Below are 15,555 nucleotides of genomic sequence, written 5' to 3' on the forward strand. Positions count from 1 at the left end.
TCAGTCTCTTTGTGTGTCTCTCTGTCAATTAGTTACCAGTCAGTTCATTATCTGTGCTATTCTTTTTGACTATTCGGCCCGAAGAAAGCATTTCAGTACTGGAAGGGGTGCTAAAAGTCTGCTTTTAGCTTTGCAAAGTCCCCAGTGGATCATCTGTAATCATTTATGTGACCATCCAAATGCCTTCCCTGCTCCCTGTTGACATCAACGCTATTTTAGTGTCTTGATGCACACAGGGCTTTTAGAACAGTAAAGTGATTCTCTTAAGACCATTCATATCATTGATTATATTGAACATTGCATTCTCTCAGGGCCACATCCAGGGATTTACATTTTCAGTTTTTTCTCTCATTCTTTGATTTAACATCTTCGAGTCTCACACCGACATCCCCCCATGAATGCACTCTGACATTCCCACCTAACTTGTTGTCCTGACAGCCAGCCTGTGTGGTAAAGCTCTTCTTCCTGCTGCTCTTCCCTACCGCACGCTAGCCCGGAGCCGCATTCCCCGTCCCAGCATGAGTCAAGGTTGCAGTCGCGACACCAGTCGCGAGAGCAGCCGTGACACCAGCCCTGCTCGGGGTTTTACTCCACTGGGTGAGTATCGCTGAGCTAATAGCTGTCCCGGCTATCTCCCCCAGCGAGCATCCCAGCCGGGCAATCTGTACCAGATGCTTAGACAAACCTTCTACTCCATCTACTGTCTGTTCCTGGTGTTCTCTGCAGTATCTTGTAGCTATTCCACCTCTGCCTGTCTGTTTCTGTGCATGCACTAACTGTGCCTGTCTGGGTTTTGGGAGCATTACTGTTCTATTTATTAAAAAGAGGTCATTTTTCCCTCAAGTTGAATTTTTGTTTACTTTTTTTAAGGACAATCTCAGTTTTCTCTCCGGTCTTTTGGCCTGTTTTAATTTAGATTTATGTGTTTGAATCATATCTAAATGACCGCATGTACATACGAGGTGCTTTTAAATCCACATGTTGTCATAAAATGATTTAACAGTTTTTGGATTTATCAGAAAACTTAACAGAGACATGGAGGCAGGGTTAAAACCCTATAAGCGGCAAACAAGCATTGCAGTAACAGATATTATCCTCAGCACTTGTAGTTTTAGTATCTGTAAAGGGTCTATAAAGCATGAGCACAGTAGTATGTCAGTATATTAATGCTTTGGACCAAACTTAAACCAAGACTCAAACTGTCAGTATTATTTTCGTTTTGTGTTGACCCGTCAGTTGAGATAATGGGATTTTTAGTGTTTTTATGCTACTGTAGCAGCTGTAGCATAGGTTTTTTCTATCAAATCAATTTTGGCAGTAAGGAAGCCATGATGAAAATATTTAAATGATCAGGCTAAATTCAGTTTAGCAGCTGCAGTTTTGGAGTACTGATTTTGTGCTTGTTGGCTCACTGGGACTCTTAAATAGTACATATAATTGCCTTTATAAATATTATTGACATCCCTGGCACTTTTTCTTTCATGACAAGTCAAACTGTTTGCTGTGCTCTGCAAAGTTACATACCAGTTTGAGCTCTGTGCAATTCTAGATTTTTTTTATTTATCATGATTGACATGAGGTGGATGGCCCTGCAAGTATAGGTCATGAAACACCCCATACTATACTACCCAAATGAGTCAGTCATCTAGATGTGACCTTTTTCATACTCTGCTGGACTGAAATTATTGTATAAGCTAAGCTACACTGCCTGTCCACAAAAAAACTTGCCACCTGGATTTAATTAAGCAAATAGGTAAGAGCCTTCTATTGGATAATTACAGCAGTAATGAATATGTTTCAGCTGGCTACAACTTATTTAACCCTACCTGATGCAATGAGTAGCTTCTTGTTTCTTAAACAACCACTTTCTGTTTGAGAAGGGTCAAATTATTGGCCTGCATCAAGCAAAGAAAACAACTAAGGAGATGTCTGAAACTGTTAAAATCGGTTTAATAACCATCCACCGCATCATTAAAACCTGAAGGATGGTGGTGAACCATCATCTTCGAGGAAGAAATGTGGTCGGAACAAATTCTTGGATGATCGTACTCGGAGATCACTTAAACCTTTGATGAAATCATATAAGAAATCAACAGGTGAATTCACAGCTATGTTTAATAGTGGATAGTAAGAGCATTTTCACACGCATGATGCAAAGGGAACTCAAGGGATTGGTACTAAACAGCTGTGTAGCAATAAAACCGCTGATCAGAAAGAAGGCTTCAGTTTGCTAGGGAGCATAAAGATTGGACTCTGGAACAATGGAAGGTCATGTGCTCTGATGAGTCCAGATTTACCCTGTTCCAAAGGGATGGGTGCATCAGGGTAAGAAGAGAGGCGGATGAAGTGATGAACTCATCATGCCTAGTGCCTACAAGCCTGTGGATGTTAGGGTTGTGATCTGGGGTTGGTCAGGTTCCGCAACGTTATGTTCCCAAAGAATGAGGTCAGCTGACTACCTGAATATGCTGAAGGACCAGATCTTTCCATCAATCGAATTTTTCTTCCCTGATGGCATGAGCATATTCCAAGATGACAATGCCATGATTCATGGGGCTCACATTGTGAATGAGTGGTTCAGGGAGCATGAGACATCATTTTCACACATGGATTGGCTTCCACAGAGTCCAGACCTCAGCCCCACTGAGAGTCTTTGGGATGTGCTGGAGAAGACTTTGCGCAGTGGTCCGACTCTCCGATCATCAGTTCAAGATCTTGGCAGAAAATGAATGCAACTCTGGACAGAAATAAATGCTGTCACATTGCAGAAGCTTTTTGAACTGATGCCACAGCAAATGTGTGCCATACTCAGAGCTAAAGGCGGTCCAACAAAATATTAGAATGTGTGACTTTCTTTTTGGACGGACAGTGTACTTTGTAAGCTTTTCTTTCAGTTTGAAGTCATGGGAAATAAAACTAAAAAATTTAAAAAGCAAACAAAAAACAGTAGAGAGCAGTGCAGCAGAGTAAAAATGGATTCTGAGTCTTACCTTAAACACAGGTGTTTAACCATGAGCACCACTAACCCCCTGGTGTGAATGTTGCCCACCTCTCCTGTCCCCTGCAGCCTCCCGACGTCACTCCCGTTCAACCAGCGCTCTTTCCACAGCCGATCCCCACGGCCAGTCAGGTGACCTGCATGGCCAGAACTCCCAACCTCCTAGTCCCTCTCAGTTTTCACCCAAATTCTACCTACCAGCATGGTTCTGTGGTTGTGTTCAGTGATGTGACTGCAGGCAGCATCCATTGTTCCATTGCTCTGTTTTCCCTCCACAGTATTTTAGAACATTTTATTTAGTCTGTTATTAAACAACAAAGGTAAGAATAGTCAGCTTCTATTCATTAATAATTTTGATTTCATTTGCTTGACCCTTAGTGCCTTATATATACTTGTTCATTTTAGCTGGGATTTTATGAAATTCCAATCACTCCTTTATTTAGTCATGTCTCATTCAGTGGCCTGTAGTTTGTTTTATACATTTGTTCCTCAGGCATTTTTTTTTTCTCTTCTCTCCAGTAGAAACCTATTTCATTACGTATATGCTGTTAATGCTGTCCTCTGGTTTTGCTGACCTTAAAATGTGTGTCTGTTTTAATTTTGCACGCACAAGTTCATATTTGTGATTTTTGATCTTTGGTGCATTGTGGATGCTCTATATTCTTCATCTCCCAGGGAAATGGCATACAATGGCTGTAATGCACGCAGCATTTTCTAAAGGACATGGTCATTTGCTGTTTGCATTTTCTTTTGTAACATGTTCTCTGACATTTTTCTTTCTGGTGGTTGGAGTCATTCTCTTCAGTGATCTTTTCAGCTGTTAATTTAAAGCATCGTACTTTATGTTGACGTGTCGAAAGATACGAAATGCTTCATCTTAATGGTTTCAAAAAACAAAAAGATAAGCAGGTAAGCTATGATAACCACATCTATCATGCTATTCAGCTTCACTCACCAATTTTCTCTCTACCTTTTTCTCTCCCTGCTTTGTGTTTAGACCGATATGGTTTGATTCACCAGGCAAGAATTTCTGCATCAGTTAATGCCATGAGGGTCCTTAACACCGGCACTGAGGTGGAGGCAGCAGTTGCTGATGCACTGGTAGGTTTATGTGAAAGAGGCACAGGATAATGAAAATTTGTTGTTTTTTGGTGGGGAGAAGCACAAGTCAAGATCATTGATAAAGGTGTTTTAAATTGCTTAACTGCTCTCTCAAAATCAGGCAGAAAACCATGTAGGGCTGAACAGTTTAGTGATTTCAACTTTCAAGCAATTTGAAACAATTTAATTAGCATATTGCAAAGGATTATTATTAATAATTTATTTACCACAGTTTTCAAAAATTGACTTTTAGGTCCTCCAGTGTGAAAATTTTGATGGTAAATAAAATATCCTCAGGTTTCGTCCTTGTGTTTGCCACTGGGAAACTAGGACAGACGCTCTTTTCTGACAGTTTAGAATTGTGAATATTCATATTTCCACAAGGTATTAACAACTGATTGTTATTAAAATCGCAGTCTGAATGCAATTAGCAAATCGCTATATAATAGTAATAATTATTATTATTGCTATTACGTATTTTGTTACCTTAAATAGCAAAAACTTGCTTGACTACTAAAATAGGGAAAATTAGTACTTATGAATAAATATGGCTTTGGTGTAAAAGATGCATCAAAATGCTCACATATTCCTTTATTTTGACCTTCAATCAGACTATCAGAACCATTAAAATCTTGCACTTGTAGATCAGTTGCAAAAAGTCTAGTCACATGTCTTTTGCATACCCAGAAAAATTGTACCTGTTCTTTATTCGTCCTTTAAACCTTCCCTCTCTCCTCTTTCCCCTTTGGTGGTTTGTTATCATTTCAGCTATTAGGAGACTCCCGGAATAAGGTAGTTGGTCATTTTACATTACTGTTCATATATCCATGCCCTCACGCACTAATCAAGTTCAGGAAACAATAATGCAGCTTGGCTCATTATATTGGCTCATGTTTTACCTTGAATGTTTATGTCCATCGCATCCCAGATGTGTGCATCTATGGTACCCAAGCAACGACTGTTTTGTGATAAGAATATGCTGAACCTCATTGTTTTATTACATATTTCGTATGAGTCTAAATACGCTCTTCTGTTTTTACATGTTCCCCATTGCACTGCATTTTAGTCCTTTAGGCCTTTGCTTACTTGTGGCACTGCTTGACCTGCTTTTGATATTAAAACAAACAAAATGATTTATTTAATTTTTAACACTGGAATTGTGCACCACGTATCATACCCATGTTTGTAAAAAAAATACAAAAAAAACTCCTCTTAAATATCCACAGAATACACCTTGATTTGTACATTTCATAACACTGTAGAGAAAACTGCATGGCTACCAGATGCAAGTGGCAAACTTGTATCAAAAAGTTTTGTCACATGACCGTTTGTTTAGAGCTTGATTAATATTTAGATACCATACTGTGTGTCTGATATGTCCCCTATGCTCTTCTATCTTCCACAGAGGAAGCCGTTGAGAAGGAGGTATGAATCACCGGGGATGTACTCTGATGATGATGCCAACAGTGATGCATCTAGCGCATGCTCAGAGCGCTCATATGGCTCCCGAAACGGAGGCATTCCTCATTATCTGCGTCAGACTGAGGATGTGGCAGAAGTCTTGAACCACTGTGCCAGCTCCAACTGGTCAGAGAGGAAGGAGGGTCTGTTGGGCTTGCAGAATCTCCTCAAAAGCCAAAGAATACTGAGGTGGGATTAAGCTCATAAGTCTAGCTGTTTTCAAAAATGTGCTGCAGCCCTGAACTTCTTTAGGCATTACCCAGAGGAGCTGTACATGAGACCACAAAGTCAATATAAAGTATGAAGTGTAATGTCCAATGAAAAGTAGGTAAATCATAGCAAGTGAGTTTGCATGCTGACGTGTGTTCTGTCCTGCCTCCTGCATGCTCTACTCAGGCCACACCCCTCTCCAGAAGTAAAGTGTTTCAAGTAGTCAGAACTCATCTCACATGGACAATCTCCTGTTGACTGCTATATGTGTAAAAGGGCAACTGTTCTTTGGACTTTGAATCACGTCCAGAGTCATGTCTGGACATTGTCCAGAGTTCATGTGTATAAACAACTTGTGTAAAACATAATACCTGTGAGCTTTGATATTCTGTGGCCAGTTTTTAGCAACACAAAGTGGACTCTGGCCTGAGTCTAGTTACTCTTTGCTGTAGTCAAGGAGCAAACATGAAAACAAGTATTACAAAAATGGAAAAATTACGGTGATAAGAAATATTCTCTAAAACCTCATTCAGACAGGATTAACCTTACAGGAGGAATTGCGGACTAAAATATGTGTTGCTGTCCTATAATTTAACTAATTGTTAGAATTTTAAGGATTGTGACGTAGAGGATATTCTGCAGTACGCAATCTGTTATGCAGAGACAAAAAAGATACCCATTACTACCGGTAGCACACCACAGCTACTGGTACAGTAACAGTCCATATGATGAGCATGCAAGGTCTTGCTGTCCTGATTCGTTGTGTTGTGCTTTTTGTTCATTTCAGCCGAGTGGAGCTGAAGAGACTTTGTGAGATCTTCACAAGAATGTTTGCAGATCCACACAGCAAGGTATAAAATATCAACTTCACTAACTAAAGCAGTGATTTGAATTTACAGTGACTTTAGTGTGAATGCACGGTTTCCGAAACAAAGCAATAAAAGATGGAGCTCCTGTACATTATACTTGTATGCTGTGACTTATTTGGTACTAATGAAGTGTCTCTTGTCGCATGGTCTGCCTTGCTGTGGATTTAACAACAGAGAGTAAGTGTGTCAATCAGTCCATATTCTAGACTCAGAGACATTAACCAAAGTCTGACTAAAAATACATGCTTTGGTTTTGTTTCGTTTTTTTTTTAAAGAGGGCAGTGCTTTTAAAGTAAATGTTTCAATTGCACACATATTCTCAGGTGTTCAGCATGTTTCTGGAGACTCTTGTGGACTTCATCACAGTACACAGGGAGGACTTGCAGGACTGGCTTTTTGTCCTGCTCACTCAGCTCCTGAAGAAGATGGGGGCAGACCTGCTGGGATCTGTCCAGGCCAAAGTCCAGAAGGCCCTGGATGTCACAAGGTCTGAAAAGAAGCACAAGCAAGGCTGTTCAGGGCACAGAGAGGGGACAGATAGCAAAGATGACTGGCTGTTCATCTCCAGTCGATAAAGGGGCATTCCATGCAACAGGAAGTTAGTAGATTGGTTAACCCTTGGAGGGATATCTGTTTGCAAGACAGTCATTGAGTCAGTTGTCAATTTATTTATTTCCAGCTTTTTAAGTAGTCTTCTAGCAGACAAACATACAGGCTAATATCAAGGAATAAACTAACTTCTCTTGTCTTTGTCCGTGTTAGGGAGTCTTTCCCATTCGATCAGCAGTTCAACATTCTGATGAGGTTTATTGTGGATCAGACTCAGACACCAAACCTCAAGGTAAAGCAAAGAGAAGGACTGACTGTTTGAAGGCAAACTGATTTTGATCAGCCAGTTTAACTGATTTAAGTTATGTAAGACATGTGACAACAAACTTGTTGTTTCTACAGGTAAAGGTGGCCATTTTGAAGTACATAGAGTCCCTGGCTCGGCAGATGGACCCAACAGACTTTGTCAACTCAAGCGAGACACGACTGGCAGTATCTCGCATCATTACTTGGACCACTGAACCCAAAAGTTCTGATGTCAGGAAGGTAAGTCAGCTCTCTGTGTTAAATCTGCTCTGACGCCAAAACCTTTGGGCAACAGGTTTGGTTTGTTGTAATATTTAACATTGATAATGAAGAGACCTTTGTTGCATCAAAAGTATGGCATTTCCATGAAAATGTCATTTATCCGACTTTTCTCAAATGTTCTTAATATTTTGTGTTTTTAACTTTACTTTTTTATGTTAATCTTTGAAGTGATCACAAAATACCAATTTGTGACTTGAAGTTTAGGTCAATTAAGGTATAATACAGACTGTCTTTGGTGCACATTTGATCTTAAATTTGGAGCTAACTTTTTTTTCTCTGACCCAAGTTATGGCATATTCAACTGTTATAACTTTACAAATAGGTGGGAAACCAAATTTCAAAGCTTATTCTTTAACACTTAAAAGCTGCAATTATCATTAATTTGATTGTAGAATATTTCTTTGCAGAATCAGACCATTGTCCCTAAAGAAGATGTCAATTTCCTTGACAGTTAATTAGAATTTACCTGATAGTCAATGGTATGCTGTATACCTCTGCACTTTTTTTTTCTTTTTCATGTCAATTCTTTAGCCTGTAGTGTTTGTCTTGCAGCAGTTGTAAACTTTGATAATAGGCACTCTCGGTGTGGATGGCCTTGGGTCAACGGCCCATTATCTTTCCCTTTTCTGATGCGCGTCATATGTTCTCCCTCTGTGTTCTGAACTGTTTGTTTTTCCGCTGATGTTCTTCCAAATGAAATCCTCACTTAGTTTCAAATCAGGGCCGTGCCTCCTTCAGGAAAGCGGTAAATACATTTATAAGAATAGAATAGGTGTGTCATTTTCTGTTTAGACTAATCCACATCATAATGGACTGTATTAGGTTATTGTCAAAAATTGGTTCTGTATTCATCCACATGTGATGGTGGAGAAATTGTGTCATGCTGTAATGCCCATTCTGCTGTGCTCCAGACCCTTCATAACTGGGTGAGTGAAGAGCTAGCTGGCAGGTCCAGTACTGCAGCCTTACTGTCCACTGAGGGCAACCAGGAAGAAAGGTGTAAGCAGGTAGAGCCCGCTCCAGTAGCTTATCACAACACAACAAGCACGCAATGTCCCGCCTGCTCGGTGCCTAACCACCAACCTTCAAGACTGTGAAAACAGAATCTAGCATCTGTCACTCACCATTTATGCTCCAACTGTTTTGCTGTAACAAATTAAAAGCAGTGTTTGCCTTGCAAATTGACCTCTCACCAAATAGACTGAGCTTGTTGTGCAACCAGGAAAAACTTGAGTTTAACCTTCGATATTCCCACACATTACAGGAAGGCTTGTGGCTTTGAATGAATTTGTATGTTTTTTTAATTTTATTGGTCAACATTGATAGGAATGCTTTTTCGTTACTACTGTGTGCCTAACACATTTTGTCTGTTTGACTCACACTAACAACCTGTCAGCCACCTGCATATCTGCATGTTTTTCTTTCCCTACAGGGGAGATCAATAAGATTTTTTTAAATATGCATTGACAGTAGTGTTATTGTTCAAATCAACATCCAATGAGTGCAGGATCCATGACACCAAGAGATGGATGTCACCAAATAACTGAAGTGTATCCCTCACAAATGGAAAATAAAAATAAATAAAAGCCCATTGAGTGCTACAACACAAGTATTAAAGTGTTTTGATTTACCCAATTAGCTTTTCAGAGTCGAAGCTTAGTCACCTAAACTTACTCAGCTTGTAACATAAATCTTTACATTTACACCACCTTTGGCAATATGGGCACCCTTATGGCAGTCTCAAAATGTGTTAATGACAGAAGAAGGCAGAAAAGGAGCAAACGACACAAGTTAACACATTTTTCTAACTTACCACAAAAAGTGCACTGGAGCTCTCACAGGTCGACTAAAACATCACATTTCCGATGAAAACTGGTTTTAGTTTGTGGTGTTATAGAGTAATGGTCAAACTGTTATGAACCAGACTCTTACCTTTATTCTGTTAGGTATATTCTTAATGTCTGTTTCCCAACGACCATAACTACAACTTTCTAGAGGTTCCTTTAAATTGATCTGTACTCACTTGCATGTTGTAACATTGATATAGCAACAACATCCTTGAAGACTTGCGTTTTCCACTGAATGCAGCTTTGAACAAGTTTCTTTCTACAGGCTAGTGCGTACGTTAGTCCACCAGGCAGTGCAATGTGGAGCTGAAAAGTTGGTTTCTATGGTTTTAGATTTGTGCTGGCCTCTACTGGTGATAAAGTTTGCTTGAAATTAGTCTTCTGTGGTTTCATTGATGCTAACCATGTAGGAATCTGAAATATTACAGCAAATCATTGTTTAGTCTTTTTTATCTTCTTTCAAAATATGAGTCTCACTCTGGTGAAATTGTTGTTTGCAAAATAAGGCCAAATAAACTCTAAAACCAAGGACACCATCTTGAATTTTCTCAAGTCTTGTGTGCTCTTTCCTAACCCATTGTGCTACACTCCATGCAGGCAGCTCAGGTGGTGCTGATCTCCTTGTTTGAGCTCAACACTCCAGAGTTCACTATGCTGCTGGGAGCCTTGCCCAAAACCTTTCAAGATGGAGCCACTAAACTGCTGCACAACCACCTGAAGAACTCGAGCAATACCAGCAGCAGTGTGGTAAGCGAAATTTAATTTATGATTTCATTCATACAGTAGCCCAAATGGGATGAAAATAGGGCTACACAATATGTTGCTTCAGCACTGGCACTGCATTGCACTCATTTGTTAAAGTCACATGGCAGGAGCATTGAAGTAAGGAAAACTGACTCAAACATAGATAACTTTTTTGCTGCTTAAAATAAAATGAAAATTTAGATGATTGTCATTTTCCATGACTCATCTACAACAGAAATCTGTCTGATAGAACATAATTTACTCTGTTTTACGGGTTCTTGGATACCAAATTTTTATTTAATTATATTTTTTGCTTTATTTATAAAATATATATTTGTAGACTCCACATGTGCACAGCAGAGTAAGAAACATGAGAGAAACACTGACAAGGGAGATTTGGTTACAAAAGGAAACGCAGCATCAGTTGTATAGAAATACTTCAACTATAGAAAGGATTATTAGAACAGCTCCCTTATTAGACATGTCCAACAACTTTTGACAGCTTTTAAAAAATGATTTTGATATTTTTGATGCATTTGCCTCCAAAATTACACCAGTCATTCTAGAAATGTTAGTTCTTTCTAAATAGAGATATTTAAATCATCTGAAGGAAATTCCTGTATTTTTTTATAGCACAATATATATCACAGAAAACCAAATAATGCAATGTCAGTTCTTATCGATACCGTGCAGCCCTGGATGCAGAATTATGTACCTGTCCTCAAAAGGTGTTCATACAGTAGTTCTAGTCTGCCATTAGTGAAGTAAAACCATCACATACTGGCAGCAGCCATATCTGGATTTTATTTCCTTGATTTCCAGGGATCTCCGAGTAACACCATTGGTCGGACGCCACAACGCCACACTCCCAGCAGAACCAGCCCCCTCACCTCACCAACAAACTGTTCCCACGGTGGACTGTCTCCAAGGTAGCTTACCACTGTACAACACACCTGTTGTCTTAATGTACGACTAAGGTTTAAGTGAAGATACGGCTGCTGTCATGATCTTTCATTTGTATTCATACTAACACAGGTGGGTTGGTAGAAGTGTCATACTGAATGAGTTGCTTCAAGAGATTGCAACACATACTTCATAAATGTTACTTATAAAGCTTCTCTTACTGAAAATATCTGACAGTTGTTGCTGTCAAACAGTTAACAAGCAAGCTCTTCGAAGTTGTCACATATCAGGCTCCTGTATCAGAGTATTACAGACAGTTCTTTAAAATAAAATTCAATTATTTCAGAATGAGCAACTCATTCAACTGACGTATTATGCCTTTACCGTCCTTTTATCTGCTAGCAGAAACCCATAAACACTAATCCAGACGTTAGTGGATCTCTGACTGATTACTGTGATTGAACATTTTGTGTTGAGATAATTCTCCAAAAAAATGCCCCTCACTTATGATATGGAGAAGTTTCATTTTTATAAAAAGCCAACTTTGTGGGATTCTGCTACTTTCCAGCGCTCTCCTTTAAATTAACACTTTCCCTTAACCTCAAAGCTCAGACTAGTTTCTTTTTGTCTCTTCTCTTTCCGCACACTTGTTTTTCTCCTTCTCCTCCTCTCATTGTCTCCTTGTGTTGTCAATTTCCATCCACCTTGCCCACTCTCTCACCCCTGTCTGTCCATCCTTCCCTCCCGGCCGCGCTGTGGCAACAGTCGGTTATGGGGTTGGGGTGTCGACGGACTGTCAAAACACCCCCCTGCCCCTCCTCCTCCTCCTCCGCCTCACTCCACCCCTGCTGCCCCCTCCCTAAGGGTCCTGCGCAGAGCATATTCTCCCAGGTAATGAGGCGGCCTGAGACAAAGGAGATTAAGCCCTTTACAAAGCCACACCGTGATCCTTCTCTATATCCTGTCTTCCTTTGTCCAGACCAGTTGAGCTTTTTTTTTTAATTTGCTAGCATGTCAGTTTCATGCTGACCACATATTACTTCATAATTTCTAAGAAAATTGAAACATCGTGCAGCATTGAGTGAAATCCATAAAAAGCCACACTTAAGGTTTACATCAGTCCTGACCTTCTGCTCTTTCAGTACTAATCTGTTTGCTCAAGCAATTTGCATGTGTATATGTGCAAATTCATGCTGTGTTTCTGCACATTTTATGTAAATGTGTGCATTTCTTTCTGTTTGTGTCTCTGTTAGCATGATGGAATATGACACAGAAAACATGAATTCAGAAGAGATCTACAGCTCACTCCGCGGTGTCACTGAGGCCATCCAGAGTTTCAGCTACCGGAGCCAGGAGGACCTCAATGAGCCGGTCCGAAGGGAGGGCAAGAGGGATGATGCAGTAAGTCACACGCTTGCCATCCAGGACCATTTCCTGAATATGTCTGCTTGCATTGGGAAAACAGCACTTTGCATTCAATAATTTGAATTAAGTTTATTCATTTTAAATGTAAGGACAGTTAGACTTTGGAGTTGCACAAAAGTTAAGAAATTGTCAGTTAATTTTCTCTATCTGTAAAAGTATGCATTCACAATTTTTCAAGTCAGACTTAAAACAATGCTAAACTGTCCATATAAACTCCAGAGCAAGTAATTAGAGGAAAAGTTCTTTATTTTACTGTTCCTCCACCAAAGCCAAATGAGTTCAGAGTTGTATGCTGGCCTAAAATTTCCACTTTCAGGACTGTGAATACTTCACAGGGGGATGTTTATATCTCATGAATACAACTCCATTTGAAGTCACCATTAGCCTTGTCAAACTAGATGAGCAATAGCTATTGCACAAGTCTCCTCTAAACCACCCTGTTTATTGTGGATTGATTATCCGTGTCACTGTGATTACTGAAGTGGGCACCTCTATATGTTCTCAGGTGTGAAGCCCCCTGTTATGCAGATCAAATTATTTCAGTGTTACCAATGTTCTCTCTCTCTTTCTCTCTCTCTTTCTCTGTCTGTCTTTCTCTCTCACTCTCTCCATTAGTCTCTTATTTACTAAATGTAAATGCAAGTACATACATACTGTAGGTTGCATTCATATTTTTATGGTCATTTAGAATTAGAACATGTACAAGCTCTGAATGTTAAGAAACTGCTGTTTACTGTTTTAGAACACTCTTGTTTTAAGACATGGAGGAAATTGTTATTGGTGAAGAAGATTGAAACCTATGAATAAAAATACCCTTGTCAACCCTTCTCCCTCCTCCCTACTTCCTTTACTTCTTACAGGCAGGGAGAGAAGGAGTAGCATCATCTCCTGGTTCTGATGCCCGCTTGGGCTTAGACATGGTGGAAGGGGGTCGCACCGCCTTGGACAACAAGACATCTCTACTAAACACACCTTCACCACGCTCTTTCTCTGGGCCACGGAGTCGTGAGTTTGCACCATATGGCTATGGAGAAACGATCTGCACCTATGACAAGAGTGCCCTGAAGGAGGCCGTCTTTGATGATGATGTGGAACAGTTCCGAGACTGTGAGTGATATCATAACCACAACATGATGTGTTTGCAGCAGACAGACATCAATATCACAGTGTACTTCACACAAAATTATATCAAGCACAAATTTTTTAAGTTTTCAGAACTTTGTCTAAAACAAAGTGGTTGATTGATTCTAGTGTTGTCTTTGACTTGTTATATAAACACACATGCACCGAATGTGCTGAAACTGTCTTACAAATGTTCCTTTAATTATGGTTTCAATACAGTGGGTACGGAAAGTATTCAGACCCCTTTAAATTTTTCACTCTTTGTTTCATTGCAGCCATTTGCTCAAATCAAAAAAGTTCATTTTATTTCTCATTAATGTACACTCAGCACCCTATCTTGACAGAAAAAAACAGAAATGTAGAAATTTTTGCAAATTTATTAAAAAAGAAAAACTGAAATATCACACGGTCATAAGTATTAAGACCCTTTACTGTGACACTCATATTTAACTCACCTGCGGTCCATTTCTTCTGATCCTCCTTGAGATGGTTCTACTTCTTCATTGGAGTCCAGCTGTGTTTAATTAAACTGATTGGACTTGATTAGGAAAGGCACACACCTGTCTATATAAGACCTTACAGCTCACAGTGCATGTCAGAGCAAACGAGAATCATGAGGTCGAAGGAACTGCCCAAGGAGCTCAGAGACAGAATTGTGGCAAGGCACAGATCTGGCCAAGGTTACAAAAGAATTTCTGCAGCACTCAAGGTTCCTAAGAGCACAGTGGCCTCCATAATCCTTAAATGGAAGAAGTTTGGGACGACCAGAACTCTTCCTAGACCTGGCCGTCCAGCCAAACTGAGCAATCGCGGGAGAAGAGCCTTGGTGAGAGAGGTAAAGAAGAACCCAAAGATCACTGTGGCTGAGCTCCAGAGATGCAGCAGGGAGATGGGAGAAAGTTCCACAAAGTCAACCATCACTGCAGCCCTCCACCAGTCAGGCCTTTATGGCAGAGTGGCCCGACGGAAGCCTCTCCTCAGTGCAAGACATATGAAAACCCGCATAGAGTTTGAGATTGAAATTTTTGGCGTTAATTCTAAGCGGTATGTGTGGAGAAAACCAGGCACTGCTCATCACCTGCCCAATACCATCCCAACAGTGAAACATGGTGGTGGCAGCATCATGCTATGGGGGTGTTTTTCAGCTGCAGGGACAGGACGACTGGTTGCAATTGAAGGAAAGATGAATGCGGTCAAGTACAGAGATATCCTGGAAGAAAACCTCTTCCAGAGTGCTCTGGACCTCAGACTGGGCCGAAGGTTCACCTTCCAACAAGACAATGACCCTAAGCACACAGCTAAAATAACAAAGGAGTGGCTTCGGAACAACTCTGTGACCATTCTTGACTGGCCCAGCCAGAGCCCTGACCTAAACCCAATTGAGCATCTCTGGAGAGATCTGAAAATGGCTGTCCACCAACGTTCACCATCCAACCTGACAGAACTGGAGAGGATCTGCAAGGAAGAATGGCAGAGGATCCCCAAATCCAGGTGTGAAAAACTTGTTGCATCATTCCCAAGAAGACTCATGGCTGTACTAGCTCAAAAGGGTGCTTCTACTCAATACTGAGCAAAGGGTCTGAATACTTATGACCGTGTGATATTTCAGTTTTTCTTTTTCAATAAATTTGCAAAAATTTCTACATTTGTTTTTTTCTGTCAAGATAGGGTGCTGAGTGTACATTAATGAGAAATAAAATGAACTTTTTTGATTTTAGCAAATGGCTGCAATGAAACA

At 40.2% G+C, this 15,555-nt stretch overlaps 1 protein-coding gene across 42 annotated transcripts in view; it reads left to right on the forward strand.

Annotated features, from left to right (window-relative positions):
- The window catches only part of clasp1a (cytoplasmic linker associated protein 1a), a 104,102-nt gene that overhangs the window by 78,986 nt on the left and 9,561 nt on the right, over window positions 1-15,555 (forward strand). For 6 of the 42 annotated variants that reach the window (XM_055015479.1, XM_055015484.1, XM_055015482.1 and 3 more), the window contains 15 exons: window positions 439-597; window positions 3,068-3,130; window positions 3,996-4,099; window positions 4,868-4,891; window positions 5,505-5,749; window positions 6,558-6,621; window positions 6,963-7,126; window positions 7,402-7,480; window positions 7,591-7,734; window positions 8,688-8,783; window positions 10,221-10,370; window positions 11,190-11,296; window positions 12,036-12,161; window positions 12,524-12,671; window positions 13,556-13,802. In XM_055015479.1, the coding sequence (XP_054871454.1) occupies window positions 439-597; window positions 3,068-3,130; window positions 3,996-4,099; window positions 4,868-4,891; window positions 5,505-5,749; window positions 6,558-6,621; window positions 6,963-7,126; window positions 7,402-7,480; window positions 7,591-7,734; window positions 8,688-8,783; window positions 10,221-10,370; window positions 11,190-11,296; window positions 12,036-12,161; window positions 12,524-12,671; window positions 13,556-13,802 (1,920 nt within the window). The remainder of the gene's footprint in view (window positions 1-438; window positions 598-3,067; window positions 3,131-3,995; window positions 4,100-4,867; window positions 4,892-5,504; window positions 5,750-6,557; window positions 6,622-6,962; window positions 7,127-7,401; window positions 7,481-7,590; window positions 7,735-8,687; window positions 8,784-10,220; window positions 10,371-11,189; window positions 11,297-12,035; window positions 12,162-12,523; window positions 12,672-13,555; window positions 13,803-15,555) is intronic. The other 36 variants (XM_055015515.1, XM_055015508.1, XM_055015517.1 and 33 more) reach the window with 20 other exon arrangements.

This window comes from Amphiprion ocellaris, chromosome 11 (assembly GCF_022539595.1).
Source record: "Amphiprion ocellaris isolate individual 3 ecotype Okinawa chromosome 11, ASM2253959v1, whole genome shotgun sequence".
NCBI lineage: Eukaryota > Metazoa > Chordata > Actinopteri > Pomacentridae > Amphiprion > Amphiprion ocellaris.